This window comes from Hevea brasiliensis, chromosome 17 (assembly GCF_030052815.1).
Source record: "Hevea brasiliensis isolate MT/VB/25A 57/8 chromosome 17, ASM3005281v1, whole genome shotgun sequence".
Taxonomy (NCBI): Eukaryota; Viridiplantae; Streptophyta; class Magnoliopsida; order Malpighiales; family Euphorbiaceae; genus Hevea; species Hevea brasiliensis.
The window spans coordinates 58,406,418-58,428,814 of record NC_079509.1 but is presented as its reverse complement, the minus strand read 5'-3'; the positions used below and the strand labels follow the sequence as shown (position 1 = coordinate 58,428,814).

Below are 22,397 nucleotides of genomic sequence, written 5' to 3'. Positions count from 1 at the left end.
TGATTTATTTTGATATCATGTAATTATTCTGCACAATTTATTTATTATATGTTCAATATTCACTAATAGCTAACGACCGTTGGATTATCAAATAGTTAATTATATAATCATCATTAAGTTATTGTTTGAACAATATTATTTTAAATATCATTAAAATTTTATTTTAAAAATTTTTTATAATCAAATATATTAAATTGAAATTAAAATTAAATTTAAAATTTTTATTAAATATTTCATCGGCAATTAGATTAAATATTTATATATAATTTTTTTTAATTATAAAAAAGAGGGCTCTTCAAACCTTTGAATCTGAAGTTTAAAATTATCAATTGATGTCTTTAATTTAATATATAAATTTATATATTTTATATATTTTTTAATTAATTTATATATATTTCGATATAAATATATATATTTTCATGTCCTTATTTTCATGTAACTCTTTAGCTTTCTTGTTAGAAAATTGATTTCTTCTTAAGTTTACTTAAGAACATTTTTATTAAGATATTTGAGGCAAAGCCAAAAGCACAAATTTAATCTATCTCCTTTTAAAATCTAATGATTGTAATTATGAAATTTAAGAATTGTTTGTGAAAATTATTATAAAAAAGATATTTTATTAAATATGTTAGTAAAAAAAGTTTAAATTAATTTAAAATTAAATTTAATATATTTTAATATTAATAATAATTTGTTTGTAAAAAAATAATAAAAATAATTTATACGGAAATATATTTAGAAATAGACAGTAATATTCTCCTGAAATTAAAAAAAAAATCCAATAATTTTATTTTTTTTTTCAAATTGGCCGTCAAATTTTCAATTACGTGTAAATCAATCATGGCTTAATTAATAATAAAATATTTTTTCTTTAATTTTAAAATATTAAAACTATTTATTGCTTTTAATAAAAATAAAAAAATTAAAAATTCAATAACAGAAGAAAATAAACACGAGAAACCCAGAAAGATTCAAAACATTCAACCCATAAAATCGAAGAACAGGGGAAGAAAACTTACATTTCATCTCCCACATCTCACACTCACTCACTCACTCTCTCTTTCTCTCAATCGTCGGCTTTGAGCGCCATAGAGGCCTAGCGTCCGTTTAGGCGAAATTAGCGGCGATCAACTCTACGACTCCCATGCATGGATGAATTCCTTCCACAGTAGTGCCGAAGTATGGTTTTTGTTGGCTGGCCCTTTTCTAATTGGGCTGCTTTCATCCTTCTTCCTCCTATGCTGTGGTTTCTCATAGGTACTTATTGAGGGAAAAACCTGTTAGGATGGTAGAACTTTTGTAACTAATATCAAAGGTTTGCTTTTGGGAAGAAGCTGAATCAGTATAGTCTCGCCCGTTTGTAGAAGTGTTCATAATACCTAGCATGAGTGACACTGACAGGATCATGAAACTGACGTTTAAAGATGTTTTAATTAGTTTTTTAAATAATAGAGAATAATTTATAAATAATGGAAACATTTAGGGATGAAATTGTAATTTATCCAAAGAAAAATGAGCCATTGCAAAACGAATCGTTTTGCAGCACGTTGCTTCCGGCAGGCTGTCATCATCTTCTTCCCTAGCTGGCCAGAGAAAAACCAGCTCCGACGAAGGCCATTTTTGAACGATCTAGACTCTCCTGACATTTGGCAACAACACTTGCATCATCGTTGACGCTGATTCTGTTCAAGTGAGCTTGTTCACACCTCAAAACCATGAATAAAGAGAGAAAAGGAAGACCCAAGGACTACGGTATACAATTCCAAGCGCTTAGAAAACGATCCCAAACAACGAAGACGAATGATCTCGATTCCAAGCAGCGAATAGAGGGAGAAAGGGAACACCCAAGGTTTGCTAGTTGATGTTTAGGTTACTTTCTATTGGCCGTTTGGTTGCGGAGAAAAGGAAAAAATTGATAAAAATTGTTCAATTTTTGTGAAAATGAATGAAAGAAATTGTTATTTTTTGTTTGATTACCAGTATTACTCGTGGTTTTCATCATTGTATAATAAATTGTTTTAACTGGTTTTGTTAGGCATTCAATCTCTTATTAACGACTTAAAATTGATCTCACAAAATGACATATTTGCGCTGTTTATTTGAGAATTTGTGGCCACCAACAGAAATTTAGAATAAAATGCTTCTGATTGGATTCAAATTCTATTATGTATGTCTATTTGCATTATTCTATATTCCCTGTTGGACTGAGGTTCGAAACTAATGAACTCTGTTAGCTCTATTATCATTGTTCACAACATTTATGTTAAGAGAGTAAAGGAAGTTCTGGGTGTACGTGCAACACGGAGCCTTGCGTGTTAGTTTAAAGTATTGCTTGTTACAGGAACTCTTCAATCGAGGAAGAGTATCTACATTGACAATAACACAAGTGGGGGAATTCTGGATTAAGAGTTTCCCAAATCTAAAACTCTGGTATTACCTTAATTTTCATTGATAAGGAGTAGTACTAGGATCATAAACTCTTGGTTTATTACTGTTAACAAGGAAGAGATGGGGAATGTATTTGTGAAGAAGCCAAAGATCACAGATGTGGATCGGGCAATTCTCTCTCTCAAGACTCAAAGGCGCAGGCTTGCACAGTATCAACAAAAGGTTCTACTCTCTCTCTTTAAATTTTTTAGTTTTTTTTAGCATTTATTAGGTTGTGAATTTGGTGGTTATTTTAATATTTAATTTTTAGGTTTATTAGTTTATTATTTGCTTGATTCCAATGTTGAAAACTTTGAACCTCCGAGCAAAATTGGAAGGCTTAACAATAGCTACATTATGTCTTCATATATCTTAGTGGTATGGTTTTTAAGTACTAGAGAATTGGGCTGAGATTCCTTGTGAGAACTTGAAGAATCATAATGAATTCTCATCCATCTAAAAGTCCCTATAGACGACAATTTCAAATTGTAAATTCTATAACCTTTAGTTAACTCTTTTAACCCAAGAAAACTCCATTTTAAACTTCTTGACAACTTATTTCCGAGGAAAAACATTTACATATGGTGTTTCTAAGAAGACAAGCCACTATGAAAAGGTTTTCTAGCATAAAGGAAACCACATGCTCCAAATGTAGAAAAAATTGGGTCTGTGGTTATAGCTTGCTGATTCAAGGTGAAACATCAAGCCAATAAAGCACAGAGGAAAGAATGAATGCTTACTTTGAAGATCTGCAAAGGTCATGATAGTATTTTACTAAAATATTGGGTCGTTGAGCATAATTTCCAGTTATGGAGACATGTAACTTCAGCTGTCATTGTGGTAATGTTTCTATGTTCTGTATTTTCCCAGCTTGAGGAGGTTATCGAAGCAGAAAAGCAAGCTGCTAAAGATTTGATTCGTCAAAAGAGAAAGGATAGGGCATTGCTAGCATTGAAGAAGAAGAAAACACAAGAAGAATTATTGAAGCAAGTAGACACCTGGCTAATTAATGTTGAGCAACAAGTAAGTAATGATATGTAGGATACAGTTCATGTCCTTTCATTTAGTTTTCAATATCGTTTTTCATTTTTCTCTTCCTTTCTCCATACGTGATTGATTATCAACAACATAAACACAATATCACCTTCCTCTTTGAAAAACTCTACAATCCTATTAGGGAGTTTCTGCTTGATGCACTTGACAAAATTTGGCAAGTAGCAATTTTTGATTTAGGAATATTCTAGAATTTAGCATGTTCTTGATTGGTAGCCATTTGTAGATGCCCTAAATAACTCTACAATTGTTTGGGTTCAGTTGGCAGATATTGAACTGGCCAGCAAGCAGAAAGTAGTGTTTGAGAGTTTGAAGGCAGGTGCTGATGCAGTCAAGGCAATACAAAGTGAGATCAACATAGATGATGTCCAGAAGCTAATGGATGATAGTGCTGAAGCTAAAGCTTATCAAGATGTGAGTTTAATATGCCACATTTTATTGGAATCCGTAGGCATTTAAAATACTAATTTTTTGCTCCATATATATAAATCAATTGACGTTACATATGTATGCATGTATATGCATTTTTCAACTATTACAAAATGTGCAAGTGAGCTACTCTCGTTTTATTCTTCAGTTATTTTGAAAAATTGTTTTTTGTTTCAACTCAACTCAACTAAGCCTTTATCCTAAAAATTTGGGGTCGGCTATATGGATTCGCTTTCTCCACTCTAAACGATTTTGGTTTATTGTATTTTTGTTTAATTGAGTAAAAAAATACAAGCAATAGGAGTTTCTTGTCTGGTTAAACAGTGACATGGCTACCAATTCAAACTCTTGCTAACACGGAAGATGGCCTAACAATTGAGCAAGTAGGATGCTGACATTAACACAACCCCATAATACATTGCTCTAGGCATCAGGCTGCCTGTTGTTCTTGGCAACATCTAACTTTAAACTACATGCTCCTATCCACCATTTCACCTCCCACAATTTCCAGAATTATCATGTCCAAAATCTCTACTCAAATATCTTTATTCCTCCAAATTTATTTGTGGATAGGTCGTAACTAGCAGTTGAGCTAGTGGGATGCTGATGTCAATGCAAACCTGGAATACATTGCTTTAGACATCAAGCTATTTCTTGTTCTTTAGCCCATCTAATCTACATGCTCCCATGATGCAGCCAAGGAATTCAAGAAAATTCATTTTCAAATACTCAAGAAGCTTAGGGCTATGGTTTATATTTAATTTAAAGTTTATTGGCAAATTATAGAGTACTTCCTTGTTCGTTTATAGTTTTATTAAATTAGCACTAGTTTCTTAAAGTCTCAGGGGAAATTTTGTAATTTTCCTGCTTTGTTGGAAAATCTAGATTTCAATTCAAGTCTTTATATAAAGTCCTTGTTGGTTAAGGATTACTTAAAGTTTAAGATTTATTTTTGGAGTCCAAATAGGTTTACCCATGTGTGTAATGTTGTTTGAAAAGTTCTTTTTATCAATATGAATTCTAGCAATTATGCTTCGAATTGTGTGATGCAATTCAACCCTAGGGTGATGCCCATGGAGCCTTGGGTGTGATGCCATAGGAAGTTTAGTTGTGAAGCCTAAACTTTTTGTTTTATTTGTCACAGCCCAAAAATCTATTATAGAGGGTTGCAATAAGGTGTTGTGTTTTTACCTGGTGATCTTAATTTGTCTTAACTTTACAGAAGATTCATTTAAGATCAACACCTAATAGCAAATTCTATAATAGTTTTGGTGAGCCAAAGTTTTTCTTATGTTCTAATGAACCTTTAGCCTAATAATAATCGTCAATCACTTGCTTTGAGTTTTCTTCACCCTCCACTATTTCCTTTTCAGTTTATTTTAAATTTTTTTGATACAAGATCCCGAATTTGTGGTGGATTTGAAGGAAATAAATGCTATCTTGGGGGAGAAATTATCAGCAGAAGATGAAGAAGAGATCTTAGCTGAATTCGAGAACTTGGAAACTCAGGTATGAGTATCTTTAATATTAGCAACTATTTCACAGGCTGCTTCTTCTTCTTCTTCTTCTTTTAAATTTTGATTAAACTGCCAAGTGCATTATATTTATTTAAATCACTTTAATTTCTTTGTTTAAGGAATCAGACCCATTAATACCATATTTTAGGCTTTGTCGTGGTATACAAGGAATGTTGGACTAAATACTTAATCCTCTGTCAATCCCATTTGATGGTTCTAATATATATAGGACCATGAACTCATTTCTATATGGCATCTTCTAGCTGCTTTGGAATTGAAAAAATATTACTTTTGGAAGCCTAGAAATAAGGTGCAGTTGGCTTTAGAATGATTCTCTCTTGCTTGGTTTTGATAGGAGTCAGCTGATCTACTGCGGCTACACTAGTCTTTATGTTTATTTGAAAGCTAGAAAGTATAGGTATTTGTATGGACAATTAGGGTTTGCTAAGGATGTGATTGGTGATCACAATAACATGAGAAAAGTCAAAGTTTCTTGGGCTGTTTGGAGTGCTTGCACTAGTACATTTATTTATTATTATTTTTTTTTTAGCTGTCTAGACGTTTTTAGTTGGTCATATTTTGCAAAATTTTGACTTGCTTAGTGCTCAGGACTGCGCTTCTTTTTCCCTATCTTATCTGAATGAGAAACCCTTGGTTTTTAGATCATCATTGAAGACATGCGAAGAGTACCATCTAAGGAACATGAGGAAAAATTGGATCTTCCAGATGTACCAACCAAACCACCAGTTGCTCTTGAGGCAGTTAAAGATAATACTGGCATTGCTTCAGCTGAAGCTTCCGCAAAGAGAAAAGGTCTCTCTCTCTCTCTCTCATGTAATTCTAAAATGTGCAACTCAATATCCTGACAATTTATGAAATGCAGTTATGGAGGAACCGATGCCTGCATGATTGGGGAATACAGTTAAATCCTGCAATCGCATGAAGCTGCTGGCCATCCTGAATCATTATCTGCCTCCAGGTGGTGTTATCTATACATATGTTTTGCAAATTCTTCAATTTAGTGGAATTTTGCAATTGTGTGCATGTTAATTTAGATTTCCTGTCACAATTATACTAACTAGATCTGTACATATCAGTAAAATTTAAACCAAGTTACCATAGAGTATATCTTTTTATCATAATTAAATGAATTATTATTAAGTCATCTAATGGTTATTTTTTATAAAATAAATATTATGTTGTTTTTAACAAAGTAATCATAAGATTTCTCTTGTAATGTATATGATATATTTCATTCAAAATTTTTCACATAATGGGAAGAAGGAAAGGTAAAGAGAGAAGGGGTGAGCGTTCGGTCCAAACCGAACCGAACTAAACTGAACCGAATTAAATTATAAAAATCAAACCGTAAATTTTAGAAACCGAACCGAACCGAAATGGGTGAAAAACCGAATCGAACTGAACCGCTCTATTTTGGTTCAGTTCGGTTTAAACCGATTGGTTTGATTTTTTATTGATTTTTTAATTTAGACTTGATTTTCAAATTATTTGGTCTAATTTTAACTTTGATTTGAACCTAATAACCATTAATCAATGAAATTAAACAATTAATATATATATAATTAAATATAATTCATAAATTTTTCATAAAAATAAATCAATTCAAAAATCGATTCGGTTCGATTTAGTTTGATTTGACTATATAAATTACTATTCGGTTCGGTTCGGTTTAACCGATTTTTTTCTCTTCAAAACCGAACCGAATCGAAATAATCGAAATTTTTATAATGTAAAACCGAACCGAACCGATTTAATTTTAAAACCGAATCGATTGAACCAAATTGATTCGGTTCGGTTCGGTTTTTCGGTTTGAACCGAATTCTGCTCAGCCCTAAATGCACAATGTAACTTTTTAATTTTAAAATGACAAATCGATAATAAATCATTTTTCAACTATATTTTTTATTTTCACGAAATCTTATATTTTAATATATCATATTAGAAAAATAAATGGAATAACTGTAATTGAAGAGTTTTATCATTTATATGTTCTCCAAGTTTGGCAAATTAGATAAAATGTTTAGATTCTTTTAGGCATTCCCTTCTTGTTAATTGCTTTCATGTTCAATTGTTATAGCGTTAAAGTAAGAGGGTATTTAATTTGATTATTTATTTTTAATTTTTAACTTAAAATATATTTTTTAATTTATGAATTAAGTTAAAATAAGTAATTAATTATTTAATAAAATTATTTAAAAATAATTTTTAAATAATTTAAATTTTTAGTTAAAATGTATTTAAAAATAATTTAATTTATTAAAATTATAAAAAATAATATGTATTTAAAAGTGTTGTAGTTATTAAAATAAAAATAATGTTAATAATTTAAAAATTAATAAAATAATATGTTTTTTAACTTAGTGAAATAGTAATTTTTAAATAAGTATATAAGTTATGAGTAAAATATCTTTATTTATGATTACTGATATATTTTAAGTAATTTTTAAAATTTCTAAGTTAAATTAAACACTTCTAAATAAATATAATAAAAGATTGAAACTCCTATAAAAAATAAAATAATAGTAGTGGCTGATAGTGACTAATAATTAAGAATATATATATATATTCAATTTCAATAACACAATAGATAAGGAAATGAAAGGAATAACATGTATTTATAAGGACATGATTTGACTTGATTTTAATGGAATGGATTGGAGTAATTAATCATTTTTAAAATTGATTCGAATTTAATAAATGAATTTAATTCAATTTTGAATTTTATGGGTTGATTATTGGTTATTTGAATTAATTTATTTAAATAATTAATTAAATATATAATAATAATTATAAATTTTTGAGTTATTATATTTCAGATAAATATTATTTAAGTATTTTATAAGTTATTAATTTTAAAATAAAATGGCCAATATCTTTTTATATAAATTATCAATTAAAATATGTAAAATGAAGTGGTTTTGAATAGTGAGAATTGAATTTAAGAGTGGTAGAAATAATTTAGGATGAATTTTAATTTAATTCAAAATGATATTAGATATCAAAAGTTATTAATTAAATCTAAATTTAAGTCGTAATATTTGTGAGTGTTTCATTTGACTATTTTTAAATATAATATTAGAAAATAAAGCTTTTTTCTGTAAATATACTAGATTAAGGAATAACGACTCATCTCATCTGTCGTATTTATTTTGCCTATTATTAACACCCTTGTCGATGTTTCCTTTTCATTATAGTGATTTCTCCAAGTAATATACCTCTTATCAATTACATATATATATATATAATATTTATCGACACTAATTTAATTATAAAAAAATTATAATTAAAGTTTTAGTTAATTCTTAAAAAATAATTTATATATAAAAAATATTTTTCAAAATATTTTTTTATTATAATATTAAACGAATAGTATATGTATATGTAGTATAAACATGAATGTTTATATTTTAATAAGATTATTAAAATTAAAAAAAAATAATAATTTTCTCGAAATTATTTTTCTTATAAATGATTTAATTTTTTTAATTAGAAAAATATTTTTGATTAATTTATTTTTTTTAATACTTTAAATATTAAAAAAATATTTTTTATAAAATAAACAAAGCTTAAATTAAGATATAATTGTATGATTAGATTATAAATTAATTATTAATAGAATAAAAAAGAAAGAATAAAAATGGGAGCGGAATATTGGACCACTACTTTAAATTATTGATAAGTAATGGTCCCTAGAGAATTCGAATTGCCTTGACACGAACAAGAAGGGCGAGGTCAATTGCACTCATTAAAATTATTTTTTAAATGTGATAGACAACTAGCACGTGTTTGTTTGCCCTTTCTATCTTCCTTGATTAAGATACTTTCCCAATCCCTTCCTCCATAGGATAGATATGCCCAACTAAAATTAAAATTATTTTTTTTCAAAAGATTTCATTAATAAGAGATTAAATGGAGAAAAAATTCAATAAATATTGGAGAAGGAAGATATATATGCGGGATATACATTCTCATGCAACCCTTATAAAGATTTGGAGAATATAAATATATATATATATATATATTTTTTTTTTTTTCATTTACTTCTACATACATAAATGAATGAAAATCGCGTAGATTAGATTAAATATTATTTGCCATTTATAAATTGATGGCATCATATAAATTCATCTTGTTATTTTCAATATATTATGAAAATAAAACTTCTTTCAAGTCAAAAAATTCCATTAAAGGGGACAGTAATATAAAAATATAAATCCCTAATTTCCACCAAAGACAAATTGAAAAGAAAAATAATTGATCTAAAATAAATATTTTTATTAACCAAGAAATAAAAAAATAAAAAAATAAAAAGCATAAAGAGCCACTGCTGAAGAAAGTCCAGCGGCAATCATTGAGAACTAAGAAAGGTAAAAGCCTTTGCAGAGAGAGAGAGAGAGAGAGAGAGAGAGAGAGGGAGAGAGAGCTAATTCGATCTAGCATGAATAATAATATAAATTAAAAAATATATATCTAAAATAATAATGTTGTTAAATCATTCAATTTAATCTGGATTTGGAAGTACTTTGCTTCAAGAACATCCTCAAGACCATTATTCTTGAGGAATTAGGGATGCTATTGTTGGGGTATTGGGATTTTCAGGTATATGATTTGATCAAAGCTCTTAGTGAGATATATTAGGGTATTATATAATTGAATTTAAGTCAGATTTAAATTTATAAATAATATTTATGTTGGCTTTAAATTTTATATATGAGGTAAATTAATAAAATTTAAATATTTTATAAAATTATTAAATATAAATTATAGATAAACATATATTTTTATATAAATTATTAATTAACTATATAAAGTTAAATATTATTTTAATAATAATTATTAAATTTAAAATGAATATAAATAATTTAAAATAAATTTAAATTAAACTCAAATATTAAAATTATTAATTAAATATAAATCAAATATATTGATTTTCACATATGCCTTGTCATCTCTACAGGGGAGAAAGAAGACAGTAGGAATCATTCATGCCAATATGAACTGTTAAGTGCCTTTTGACATTGAAATTAGAGGGTTAAAATTATTTTTTAATAAAAAATATAATTAAAAAATTATTTTATAATTTTAATATTTTTATTATTAAAATTTATTAAATTTAATTTTTAATAATTTTTTAATATTCTAATTAATATATTTTAAAAAATATTTTTTAACAGTAATTCTAATAAGATCCTAAGTTGAAATTTTCACAAAAAATATCAAATTTAAAAAGTTTAGATATGAAATTATTAAAAATAAAATTACAAAATATTTAAATAACACTAAAATTTAATTTTTTTTTTATAAAGAATTTTGGCTTTAAAAAATCAGATTTTCTGACGAAAAAGATTCTTCTCTTCTTTAAGGAAAAAGGTAGGGACATTATTTCTCCATCTCTTTTGAGTCATATATTCCTATGGACAAATGTGTCTGCCTTTTCTTCACATGCACGCTTATCAACTTTTTTTTTTTATTATATTATTTATATTTGTTATATTTTAAAATTTATTTTCTTTAATTTTTATATCATTTTCACTAAATATAAATATTCCACATAAATTTAAATATGTATCAATCAATTCAGATTGGTTTATTTTATTATATTTTACAAAAAGTTAAAGAATAGAAAATTTCAAATTAATACACTACTTATTTGTTTCGTATTAAATAAATTTTTAAAAATATTTTTATATTTAAATATTTTTTTAAAAATAAAATAATAAAATATTTTTAAAATTTTAACAAAATTATTAAAATATAAATTTATATCACAAATACATATTCATTAATTTACTTTATTGTGTTATTTATTTATTTTTTTATGTGGTAGAAAATTAAGATTTTATAGTCTAAATATTTAATAGTGTTAAATTTAGAGAGAATGTTAGTCAAATTATAATTTAATTCATTTTAATTCATACTTATATAAGTAATTAAATTACTCTACAAATCAAAATAATTAGTTAAATTTATATTATAATGTAATTATTTATATTTATCTTTTTACATTTATACGTTCTTAATGTGAGATTTATAATTTTAATAAATGATATTGTAAATTGAAAGAAATTTATTAATTTCACTATTTTCAAGTAATATATATTTCATTAAAAAATATGATATGTATTTTTTATAAAAAAAAAATCAATTGTATATATTATTTTTTATTTATTTAATTTTTTTTTTTTTTGGGTGGGAGCATTTCCATTTTTGTATTTGTCACTATCATACACTAAGGACCACATAGTAAAAAGTAGAATAAATGAGAAAATAAAGAATACATATAATACTTGGACCAGCACAACAAAATTTTATATTATAACATGATTAAAAAAATAATAATAACAAGGCTACAATACAAAGCTTGTGGTAAATATATATTTTATATGATTATGGTAATTTATCATATTAGTGATAGGACAATAATTTTTAAATAAGTAGTGATGTCAACTATATATTAAATAAAATAATTTTCAAATATACAAATCGGATATAAATAATAAAAACTCGTTTAGAAAATAAATATAATCTAAATTAATACATAAATTGAGATGATTTTTAATCGTAAATTATATAAATGGTATTTCATTTTAGGAGATTTAACAGAAGGTATTATTTAAATAATATAAAATTTATTGTGACTTTCGATAATCGATTTATCAGTTATTTATACTTGCGTGTCGTTTATAATAGATATATATATATATTCATGAATTGGTAGGTTCAAATAAATAAGTTATGGGTTATTAAAATATCGATTTGTATAAATTAGATAATTAGAATTATGGTTGGAGAGAGAATAATTAAATTTTTTTCTCATAAGCGTCAAATTAATAGAAAGAATATAATTTTATTAATCTAACAAGTGTCACATTAACAAAATAACTTAAAAATCCGTTACTAAAAGTCACATAGATTTTTCATTACTTAAATTAAATATAAGAGATTTTATATTATAAATTGAATCTTATTATTATATATATTTAAGTTGAGATATTATATATGTAATTTATTCGATTTTTAGATAAATTTTTAATTTTAAAAAATATTAATAGATAAAAAAATTTACATAAATTTAAATGGTTATTTCACATTTCATTTTCAAGTGTCCCATGTATATTAAAAGGAAGGTAACCATCCATTTTCTCATTTATTCCATGTATGAGAAAATTCTATATAAAAGTAATTTACAATAAATGATAATTTGTCTCACTAACTCAGAGGACCACTCTGACTCTGTGGCAATCAATGGGCAATAAGTCTATTTCATTTACAATGTGATAAGAATTAGCTTAATAATTATTAAATTAAATATTTATATTTAAATTAATATATTTATTATATATTTTTTAATTAATTTTATATAAATTTAAATATAATATTTAATATATTTTTATATAAATTGATTTCATATTAAATATATATTTTATTTAAATTAAATTATATTAAAATAATATATAAAATGATTACAATAATATAAAAAATAAAATAATAAAAAATTTTTCCAACTTAATAATATCTAAAATAATATTTTTTTAAAAGTATTTTTTGACTATAAGAACAAAATTTTCATATATAGCCGCTTTAACAAGTCAAGAGCTAGCAGCTTCACATTTTTTTTTATTAATTTTTGTAATTTAAATTAATAATTTATATAAATAACAAATAATTTTTTATTTATATATAAAATTATAAACTAGAATTGAGTAAATTATAATATGACGTATTATAAATTATAAGAAATAATAAAAGTGGGACCCATGCATTGATATAATTGGAGTGGCCCCAAAGTTGTAAAACGACGTCACATAACATATTGGGAAAGGGTGGGCCACTCATTTTTTAGATAGCGATGGACCAATGGCGATGTGATGTTTGTATTCAAAAGAATTTGAGACTCGCCAATCACATGGCCCCGTCCTTCCGTCCTCCATTCCTCATTGATTGATTTTTTTATTTTTAATGGAAATTTGGCTATTTATTTTTTAATTTTTATATAATTTGATTTATTCAATATTATTTAAAATTTAATCAAAATATGAACTCATAATTTTATAGTTTCATAAATAAATTTAATATTTTGAATTAATTAAATTTAATTTATTGATATTTTTATGTATTTTATAGATATAAAAAATAAGTCTCAAATTTTAAATAAATATAGCTTAAGATTTATTATTTATTATTAACTAGTTGGTGCTTTAAAAATAAGTAGAGATGGTAATGGATATGCATTTACATATAATTAATTCGATATAATCTTTATAAGAATGGATTTAAATAGTATATTATTGATTTTAACATGAATTAGAGTTTGAATTTGAAAAATACTATTTATAATTGATTTAAGTTGAGTTTAAATTTTACATGTTAATATCTATTATTTAAATTTATTTATATAAATAAATAATTAAATAAAAATATATTTTTTATAATAGTATTTATATATTATTTTTAAATAAATAAAATTTAAATATTTTATACTATTATTCAAATTTTAAAATATAAATTATTAATAAAAATATTTTTATACAAAATATTAATTAAAATATATGAAATTAAATAAGTTCGAGTATTATTCAGTATTAATAATCAGGTTCAAACGGATTTGGATAGTTAAAAATAAAATTTTAATTGGGTTTGGAATATTTTGAGTGATATTAAATATTAATTGAATTTGGATTTAAATAGAGTAATTTTCGTAAATACTCTACCCATTGTCATCCTTAAACAATACTCCATACATTATATTTTTATTTAATTATAATTAGAGTATTAATTTATAATTTTTTGCACTATGATATTGATATACTTAATCATTAGGATATTAATCAGTCCAATATTTAAAAATAAATAAATAAATATTATCTCTTAACATAGCTCCATTCTTTTTCCATATATTTTTGTATAGGAGAGAGCGGTTTTCAGTTTAAATTAAAAAATCGAATCGAACCGAGTTAATTTAATTCAATCGGTTCAGTTTTAAAATTAATCAGTTTGGTTTGGTTTATAATTTTTAATAATTTCGGTTAATCGGTTAAGTTATTTTCATAAAAAAATAGAAAAAATCGAACCGAACCGAAATTATTAATATATATATATCAAAGAAATCAAATAAAACCGAATCAAACCCTAAGATTTAGGTTTGATCAGTTTAAAACCAAACCGAACCCAGTTGAAAATCAAATGCTCAATTTATAAATTTCGGTTTGATCGGTTTAAAATCTAATTGAATCGATATTTATGGATTTGATTCGGTTCGATTTTCTCTTATTGATCGGTTCGATTCGATTTTTAAAATTTTTAATTTTTGATTTTTGATTTTATCGGTTCGGTTCGAAACCGAACCGACCGTTTGCACACCTCTATTTTTGTATTATTACTTTTTTTATTTAAATTAAAATTATATTAAAAAATAAGAAAAACTTATCTTAAGAAGTTGACTTTAACCCGATCAACAGATCACTCCATCTTTTATATATATATATATATATATATATATATATATATATACACATACGTATGTATGTATGTGTAATTCATTAATATTAATTCATTTTAAAATGAAATAAGAGTTAAAGCAATGTTAAACATTTAGAATTATGTAAGCTGGGACAAAAAAAAAAAAACATATAATTAGAGAATAAATAAATTAAAGAAGAAAGAATGAGAAATAAGAGTGCATATATTGTAGGCAAATAATAGATTTTTTAAAATAATTAAAAATTTTGAATATTATTAATTTAATTTTTAAACTCAGACATTAATTTTAATTTTAATAATTATATCACTTGTATTCAAAATTGTTTAAGTTAAATAAAAAAATTATAAAAATAATTTTAATGTATTCAGAAACATCATTATACATAAAAATATTATTTTTATTTAGTTTTAATGTATTTTGATGGGCTCAATGTGATATTATTTTATGGGAGATGATTGATATAATTATGAAAATGATATCATTTGAAAACGATATCTTGTTATTTTAAATATGATAAGATTATTTTGTGTCGATATAAATAATATTATGATCATATGATTTTATCCTTATGAGGCAAATTTATAGGAAAAAAGTGATATTGACTTTGGGGAGTCAATTGATATTATTTATCAATATAATTTTTGATAAATTATTATTTACTTTTCTAATTATGTAAAAATTAATAATTTAATTTACATATTTTTTACAAATATATGATTTATATCTCATATTTAATTTATTTTCTATGTTATTTTTTTTTTCAATTTAACTGTTAATTAAGGAACTAAAAGACAGTTAATGAAAGATAAATGATTTAATATATAATGATAAAACTCAAGGAAAAAAATATTTATAATTGTAAAAAATTTACAAATAAAAATGTTCAACATTAACAAAAAAAAGTTAAAAAATAGATAGATAGACGATAATTTATTATCAATTAAACTTGAATATTAATTATATATAAATAATTATATATAATTATAGTAATATAAATATATATTACTAAATTAACAATAGACTAAATTTTTATGATAAAAAATGATAATAAAAAATCTAATTGCCCCATAAAAAATTTTAAGGTAAATTATTATTAGATTTTTATAGTTCTTAAAAATTAATTAAAATGTTCTGTATTTTTAAAAAAATTAAAATTTTTAATTTTTTTATTAAATTTCGGTTAAATAAAATGCTAATTAATTTATTTTATAGTTTAAGCACTGATAAGAGAGATTCAACAATATAAATAATAAAAATTAAATAATTTATTTGATAAATGAAGATAATAATTTAATATGTAGACACACGAACCAATGCCACGTGTTAACAAAACTGTCATGTTACTGAATCTACTTTCTTTCGTCTTCAACAAGCGCCAATCAATTTTGGTGTTGTCTCACGCACGTGCTCTCTTACCTACAACTCCTGGTTCTATCACCGGACCATCCGGTCTGTAATTCTAACATTGTAATTTACTTTCGAAAAATTATTAATTTAAATACAACAAAATTATAATTTTATATTAATTTTAGTATATTTTAATCATTATTCCCACATAATTTTGGACATATTTGATTTATTTGTGAATCTCAATCACGGTCTTGTTGAGACATTCAGCTCTTTTTTATTTTTATTTAGATATATTTTTTTATGTGTATTTTATTTATTAATAAAAAATATTATATTTTAATCACAAAAATTATAAAATATTTAAATATCTTTTATTAATTTCATAACATAATTTATAAATATTCGAAATCTTATATTATAATATCTTAAATTTTTCACTAATAATTTTGTATAATTAATATTGAAAATGATAAGGATGAAAAGTATATAATAATTAAAAAATATCAGATATTATATGCAACACAAACAAACGTGGTGTAATAGAATAAAATGACAAAGCAGTCGGTGTTGCATTGGTTTACCTTTATCTCCCTTCAACTCTTCTTTGCTTTCTCTGCTTAAAGAAGCAAGCATCATCTCCCTTTCCTGGTTTGTTGAAAACCTTTTGGCCAAGAGGAAACTCACACGAGAAAACGAAAGAAAAAGAAAAACTCGGTTTTCGCTTTCCAGTAAGATTATTAGCTTTGTGGGTTTGTGTTCGCTGATATCATGGAGAGAGATTTTCTGGGTCTTGGTTCCAAAAATGTTCCCGTTACTCTGAAAAAGGAGCTTACTGATGGCTATAAGGATTCGGGTATGCTTTTCTATTTCAATACTTCCACTTCTTCTTCTTCTTCTTCTTCTTCTTCTTCTTTAGTTTCCTTTTGGAAGCTTTGTTTTTGGTCTAATTGTATCGTCTGAAACTCCGTTTTTGTGTTTTGGCTTGTTTGGTTGCTGAGAAAGCGTGAGAAAAGAAAAAGACAATTTTTAACTTTTACTGTACTTGGGGTTGGGGTTCCTTTCGTGGCAGCTATTGAGTTTAATTCAGTTCTTGGGTTGGATTCCATGTTGAGGTGGGTTTGGTTTTTCTGTTTCTTTTTGGAACTTCTGCGAATTTTTTATTTTTGCCGACGGGAAACTTAAACATGAGAATTGCTTTTCATTTAATTTCTGGTTCTCTTTACACACAGTTTTCTCATCAACCAAACGTGGGTTAAGGATAGTTTCTTCTGCAAGAAACCTTGATGAGAATATTGTTTTTAACTGAAATAAAGGCACATCTTAAGCGCAAGCTTCAATTTCTTTATTGCAAGCAAGCAAGCAAGCCTAGGATACTTTACACATGTGACTTGACATAGGAGAATGGGTTGGAATGGAAATGGAGGTTAATCTCTTAATTTTTTATATTTATTAATGTCTGAATACTTATTTTTCTTAATCCTAAATTAGGGGTTAAGGATTTTAATATATATTTAAATGCTTTTAAATTCATTAATTTTTTTTTCCTTTTTTAAAAATTATGCAAATAATGTTATGTTCTTTGCATTTTATTTCATTCCCTTTCCCTTTATTATCATTACTTTCCACGTCAACTGCACTGCCTAAAAGGGTGTTTGTGTGTTTATTTATAATAATTTTTAAAATTGTAAATTGAGATTATAAGTTAAAAAAAAAATAAGAATCAAAATTTTTATATTACTATTTATAAGTTTTATATTTATAATTTAATTTAATAAAATATTTTATTATATTATCTTTATTTAATTTTTAAATTTTATCATTAATTTCACTTAATATTTTTTAATTATTTTAATAATAAATATATTTATAAATTATTTTTTTATTAAATACATTAATTATTATTAAACGCGTGACCATTTAAAATTTTAAATATTTATAAAGTCTTTATAAATTAATTTTTATAAGATAAATCAAACTCCTTCTAAAATATTTATCATTTTTAATATATAATTATGTGATTTTTTTTTTAATATTTTAGAAACTATTGAAAGAGATGTGTAAGGTATTAAATGTTGATCTTATATACTGTAAGGTAAATACTGGGCTAGTGGTGGGTATGTTCATTTTTATTGTGTTGATTTAGGAAAATGTTTTTGCTAACATGCACATGAGGTGGTCCTGTAATAAAATAATGGGAGATGTTGAGTTGCCTTTATAAAAGAAATATTCATCCCCACAAAAAAATATACATTGATGTTGTGAATTGTAGTGCCTGACAGATACAACAATGCATATTGCTGAAAAAGTATTTGCCCCACCACAGAAAGAAAACATTACCATAATATCTAATCTGAGAAATGAATTTTTTTTTTTTGAAAAAGGAACTGTATATCAAAAGATACATTGTGATTAAATAGACACAACTCATATCCATTTTCCTTTGGTTTAACAGTTCCAATGAGAGGTTCAGCAATGCAGTGGTCTTTCTCAAACAAGGTTTCTGCCATTCCTCAATTTTTGTCCTTTCAGTCTGGTGTGGAAGAAAAGCCAAGAAAGACTATTCATGATCACATATCATCCTCTGGTTTTACTCCCATTTCAACTGCTAACCAGAAGCCATGTTCTAGCATGATTCAGGTTTGTCAATATTTAGCTGCTAATTTATATTCCTGCTGTTCGTCAAATTTTATTTCCATATCCTAGAAAATGAACTCTACCGTAAAGATGAAGCATGGGATTATATGGTATCCATGAGATTATTATTTGATAGTTGTTTCGATGAATAGATTAACCTTGCTCAAGTTTGTTGAGGTTGTTGATAATGATATGTCAATGTGAAGTAAAGGATTAACCTTGCTTAATCTTAAGATATGCTTTTCATGTTCATTTTTATTTGAACTAATTTCCACCCCATTATTTTCCATCCATAAATTACAGAAAAATATGACTCTTGATAAACAAGGTGCAAACCATTATGCAATGACAACCTATACTGTGAAACATTTTGATGCATATCCGGTCCATTGCCCCCAGCAAATAAGGATATTCCCCGTCTCCGACGTCCAAAATCAAAGAATTACTGCTTCTATGAGCAGTCCAGTTTTGCAGTCCCATTTTTCTTCCACTGGGCACAATGTGGGTGGTCATTCCATGAACTCACAATTTCTTGCAGGAGTTCCAATCATAAGCCCTGTATCTGTTCATTCCACTCCAAGTTCCATTGTTGGCACGGCCGATCTTAGGTATATACATGCCTTTTTACCTAAAAATATGCTAAAGATGGCTGGAATTGCTGATATGATACTGATTTTCTTTTGTAGAAATGGTTCAAAGTCTTCTGGGGCTCCTGCTCAATTGACCATTTTCTATGCTGGTTCTGTGTTTATTTATGATGATATTTCTCCTGAGAAGGTACCATTCCTCTGCACTTCCTGAACCTTTGTCAGTAGCAGTGTGCTTTATTTATTAATTTTTCACTTGTCTATACAGGCTCAGGCTATCATGCTGTTAGCTGGAAATGGGTCTTCAGTAACTCAGAACAAGACAGTCTCCCCAGCTCAAGTGCAAGCACCAATCCGAAGGCCTTCTGCTGGTGATGATCTTGTTGGGAACAAAATCCATTCAGCATCTCCATGCTCAGGTCTTCCAAGCCCCATTTCTATAAGCTCTAGTAGCAATAATGAATTGGCAACAGTGAAATCAATGAGAGATTTAGCATCCAGAAATAACCAAACAGAACCACCGAAGGCAGTTAGTTCAGTAGGAACTGGTTCTGCAACTCTGATTCCAGCAGGTGTGCATTTAAGCTTATTGGTTACGTCTAAATTTCTCAAAATTTTTTTGAATAATTATTGAGCTGTTCTGTTATGTATAAAATGCCACTATAACAAAATTATTGCTGGCTTTGCAGTGGCTGTACCTCAGGCTCGCAAAGCATCATTGGCACGGTTTCTGGAGAAGCGCAAGGAAAGGTATGTATTAGTGTCTTTTAATTTGATGGAAATAATTTGAATTTATATAAAACATCCCTCATTATTATGAAAATTTTGAATTTATGTGGGTGTGGGGTTGGGATAGTGCCTATCCTGAGCTTGTTAGGAGAACCATTAGTGGGAAATGAAAATGAAAAAAAAAGAACAAGAAAGAAATAGATGTCAAAGATTTGGTGGTAAATCGAATATTCTGGTGTTTGGGGAGCTGATTTTAGATAATTGATGAACTTTGTTTGTTCTTCTGAGCTTAAATTTTTCTCTGCATTCAGAATGATGAATACATCGCCATACAACGTGAGCAAGAAATCTCCAGACTCTAGTTCCGCTGAATATGATGGTGTGAGTTTAGCCATCAATTAGCAGTCAAGGGGGGCCTCTAACTGAGAGGATTCAAATCCAAAATTGTGCACTCCACAAATATGAAGGAAGAGATCTATGTCAATGTCTATTTTTTGTTCTTAATTGTAAGCTCAGTTGTTTTTACTTAAAAATTTTAGAATTTCTCAATTTCTTAGATATATTGTTCTTCACTATCAGTGGCAATTTTTTGAATTTTAGTGTCTTGGCGCTACCCTTTGAGAGAAAATGGCCCGTCTGCACCGAGTAATCAATCAACCATGTTCCTTTTGCAAGATACTTCAATCCGTTGGAGCTCTTGTGTGCAGCTAAGAGTTTCCCGAACCGATTATTCCCAATGCTCAGAATTTATTAATCAATATACCTAAAAATATCAGGCAGAAAAATTACTTCTTTCGGTAGAGTAAAAAAAATTGTTGGAAGATGTAATAAATAAATAAATATAGAATGAATATATAACAATCAATTCATGAGAGATAGAAGAAAACAAGATTAAAGGTTATATGAGATTTAGTGGAGAGTACGTAACGATAATGGGTGATTCATGAACAAAAAAAATGTGTTTTTTCAATGACAAAAAAATCCTTAGTTTTAATCCACTAATCAGAGATATTAGGCCACTAATCCTTAAAAGTAGCAAGCAATTAACGTTAAAAAATAAAAATAAAATTAGTTCCCAAAAAATAGGGAACAAATTTTACGGGGCCAAAAAGGTTTTATTTTATTTTAAATAAAAAATCCAACATTCCCCCACATGATTTAAATTTTAATTAATTCTGAGCATATAATACTGTGTAATAGGCGTTATGTACCTTTAGGGTTTGAACCTACACTTAGTGTTAATGAGTTTTAATCTGAAAGAACACAGTAACATAAATATTTTAAACTAGTCCTTTTTGAACCAGATTAAAATTCACCACACACACAGTATGAGAAATCATATAAGTTCTATCAGTGTTTTGCTTTACGGTCATGCACAAGTATTTATTTCATAAGTGTTTTTAGAAAATTGCCCAAATTTTCACAGTGGCAACCCCACCACCACACTCACTAGGTGAACCCTCCAAGAGCAATATGTGATCATTACCCCACAAAAAAATATGCCATTGGGTTCATTCAGAATTTAATTCTTTCTATACATCACAGTAGAGAGCACTAAACCATAGGAATGGAACTCGAAATTTTTCCGCAATAATAAAAATATTATGTGCTCTTCCTTGTTACCATACAGTTTCGTTTTTACCCATTGAACTTTATTCATGGGATCACCATACCTCTAAAGACGGGTGTGTAACACCCTTCCTGTAGCAACTCCGTACATTCTACTGTTCCGATTACCAGTGTCGGTCCAGACAACTAGAACGTCCGGAAAAATATTTAAACTAAAGTGAGGAACTATAATTAACTCAAATATTAATAAGAAAAATTTAGAAAAAATTTTAGAAATAAAATACAACCAAGTTAAATGAGTCGGTGCCCTAGCGATGGGTAACCTAGTGGGAAGTTGCGGTTCTAGCAACTAGGAGCCCTAGACCCGGGGAAAAATTCATAAAATAATTTTTGAGACTCCAGAGAAGGGTCATTGAGGTTCCTATGGCATTAGAATGCCAAGAAAATATTTAGAAAAATTTTTCAATCGGTACAGATAATTTTGGCCCATTAAGCCAAACGGAGGGCATTTTGGTCATTTCGCCTTCAGAGGTGATTTTTGGCCGATTTGTCCAATTAAGTAAATAAATTATATAAAATAAAATGTGAATAAATATTGCT

General features: G+C 26.5%; 2 protein-coding genes across 6 annotated transcripts; both read left to right on the top strand.

Moving 5' to 3' along the window:
- Window positions 1-1,466: 1,466 nt before the first annotated feature.
- LOC110652711 (vacuolar protein sorting-associated protein 20 homolog 1) lies at window positions 1,467-6,591 on the top strand. Of its 3 annotated transcripts, none has more exons than XM_021808337.2 (7): window positions 1,467-1,849; window positions 2,507-2,610; window positions 3,298-3,450; window positions 3,742-3,894; window positions 5,335-5,418; window positions 6,089-6,239; window positions 6,310-6,591. In XM_021808337.2, exons 2-7 carry the CDS (start codon window positions 2,509-2,511, stop codon window positions 6,333-6,335), a joined length of 669 nt encoding a protein of 222 aa, XP_021664029.2. In that variant the 5' UTR covers window positions 1,467-1,849; window positions 2,507-2,508; the 3' UTR covers window positions 6,336-6,591. The 3 variants fall into 3 exon arrangements, with proteins under 3 accessions (XP_021664029.2, XP_021664028.2, XP_021664027.2); XM_021808336.2 differs by having other exon boundaries at window positions 1,469-1,849; window positions 2,503-2,610; XM_021808335.2 differs by having other exon boundaries at window positions 1,469-1,849; window positions 2,342-2,610.
- A 10,223-nt stretch (window positions 6,592-16,814) lies between these two features.
- Window positions 16,815-20,827, top strand: LOC110644229 (protein TIFY 6B). Of its 3 annotated transcripts, none has more exons than XM_021796925.2 (7): window positions 16,815-17,131; window positions 18,731-18,915; window positions 19,216-19,520; window positions 19,599-19,689; window positions 19,768-20,071; window positions 20,189-20,249; window positions 20,540-20,827. In XM_021796925.2, exons 1-7 carry the CDS (start codon window positions 17,047-17,049, stop codon window positions 20,628-20,630), a joined length of 1,122 nt encoding a protein of 373 aa, XP_021652617.2. In that variant the 5' UTR covers window positions 16,815-17,046; the 3' UTR covers window positions 20,631-20,827. The 3 variants fall into 3 exon arrangements, with proteins under 3 accessions (XP_021652617.2, XP_057995950.1, XP_057995949.1); XM_058139967.1 differs by lacking the exon at window positions 16,815-17,131 and adding an exon at window positions 17,206-17,390; XM_058139966.1 differs by lacking the exon at window positions 16,815-17,131 and adding an exon at window positions 17,471-17,701.
- Window positions 20,828-22,397: the final 1,570 nt, after the last annotated feature.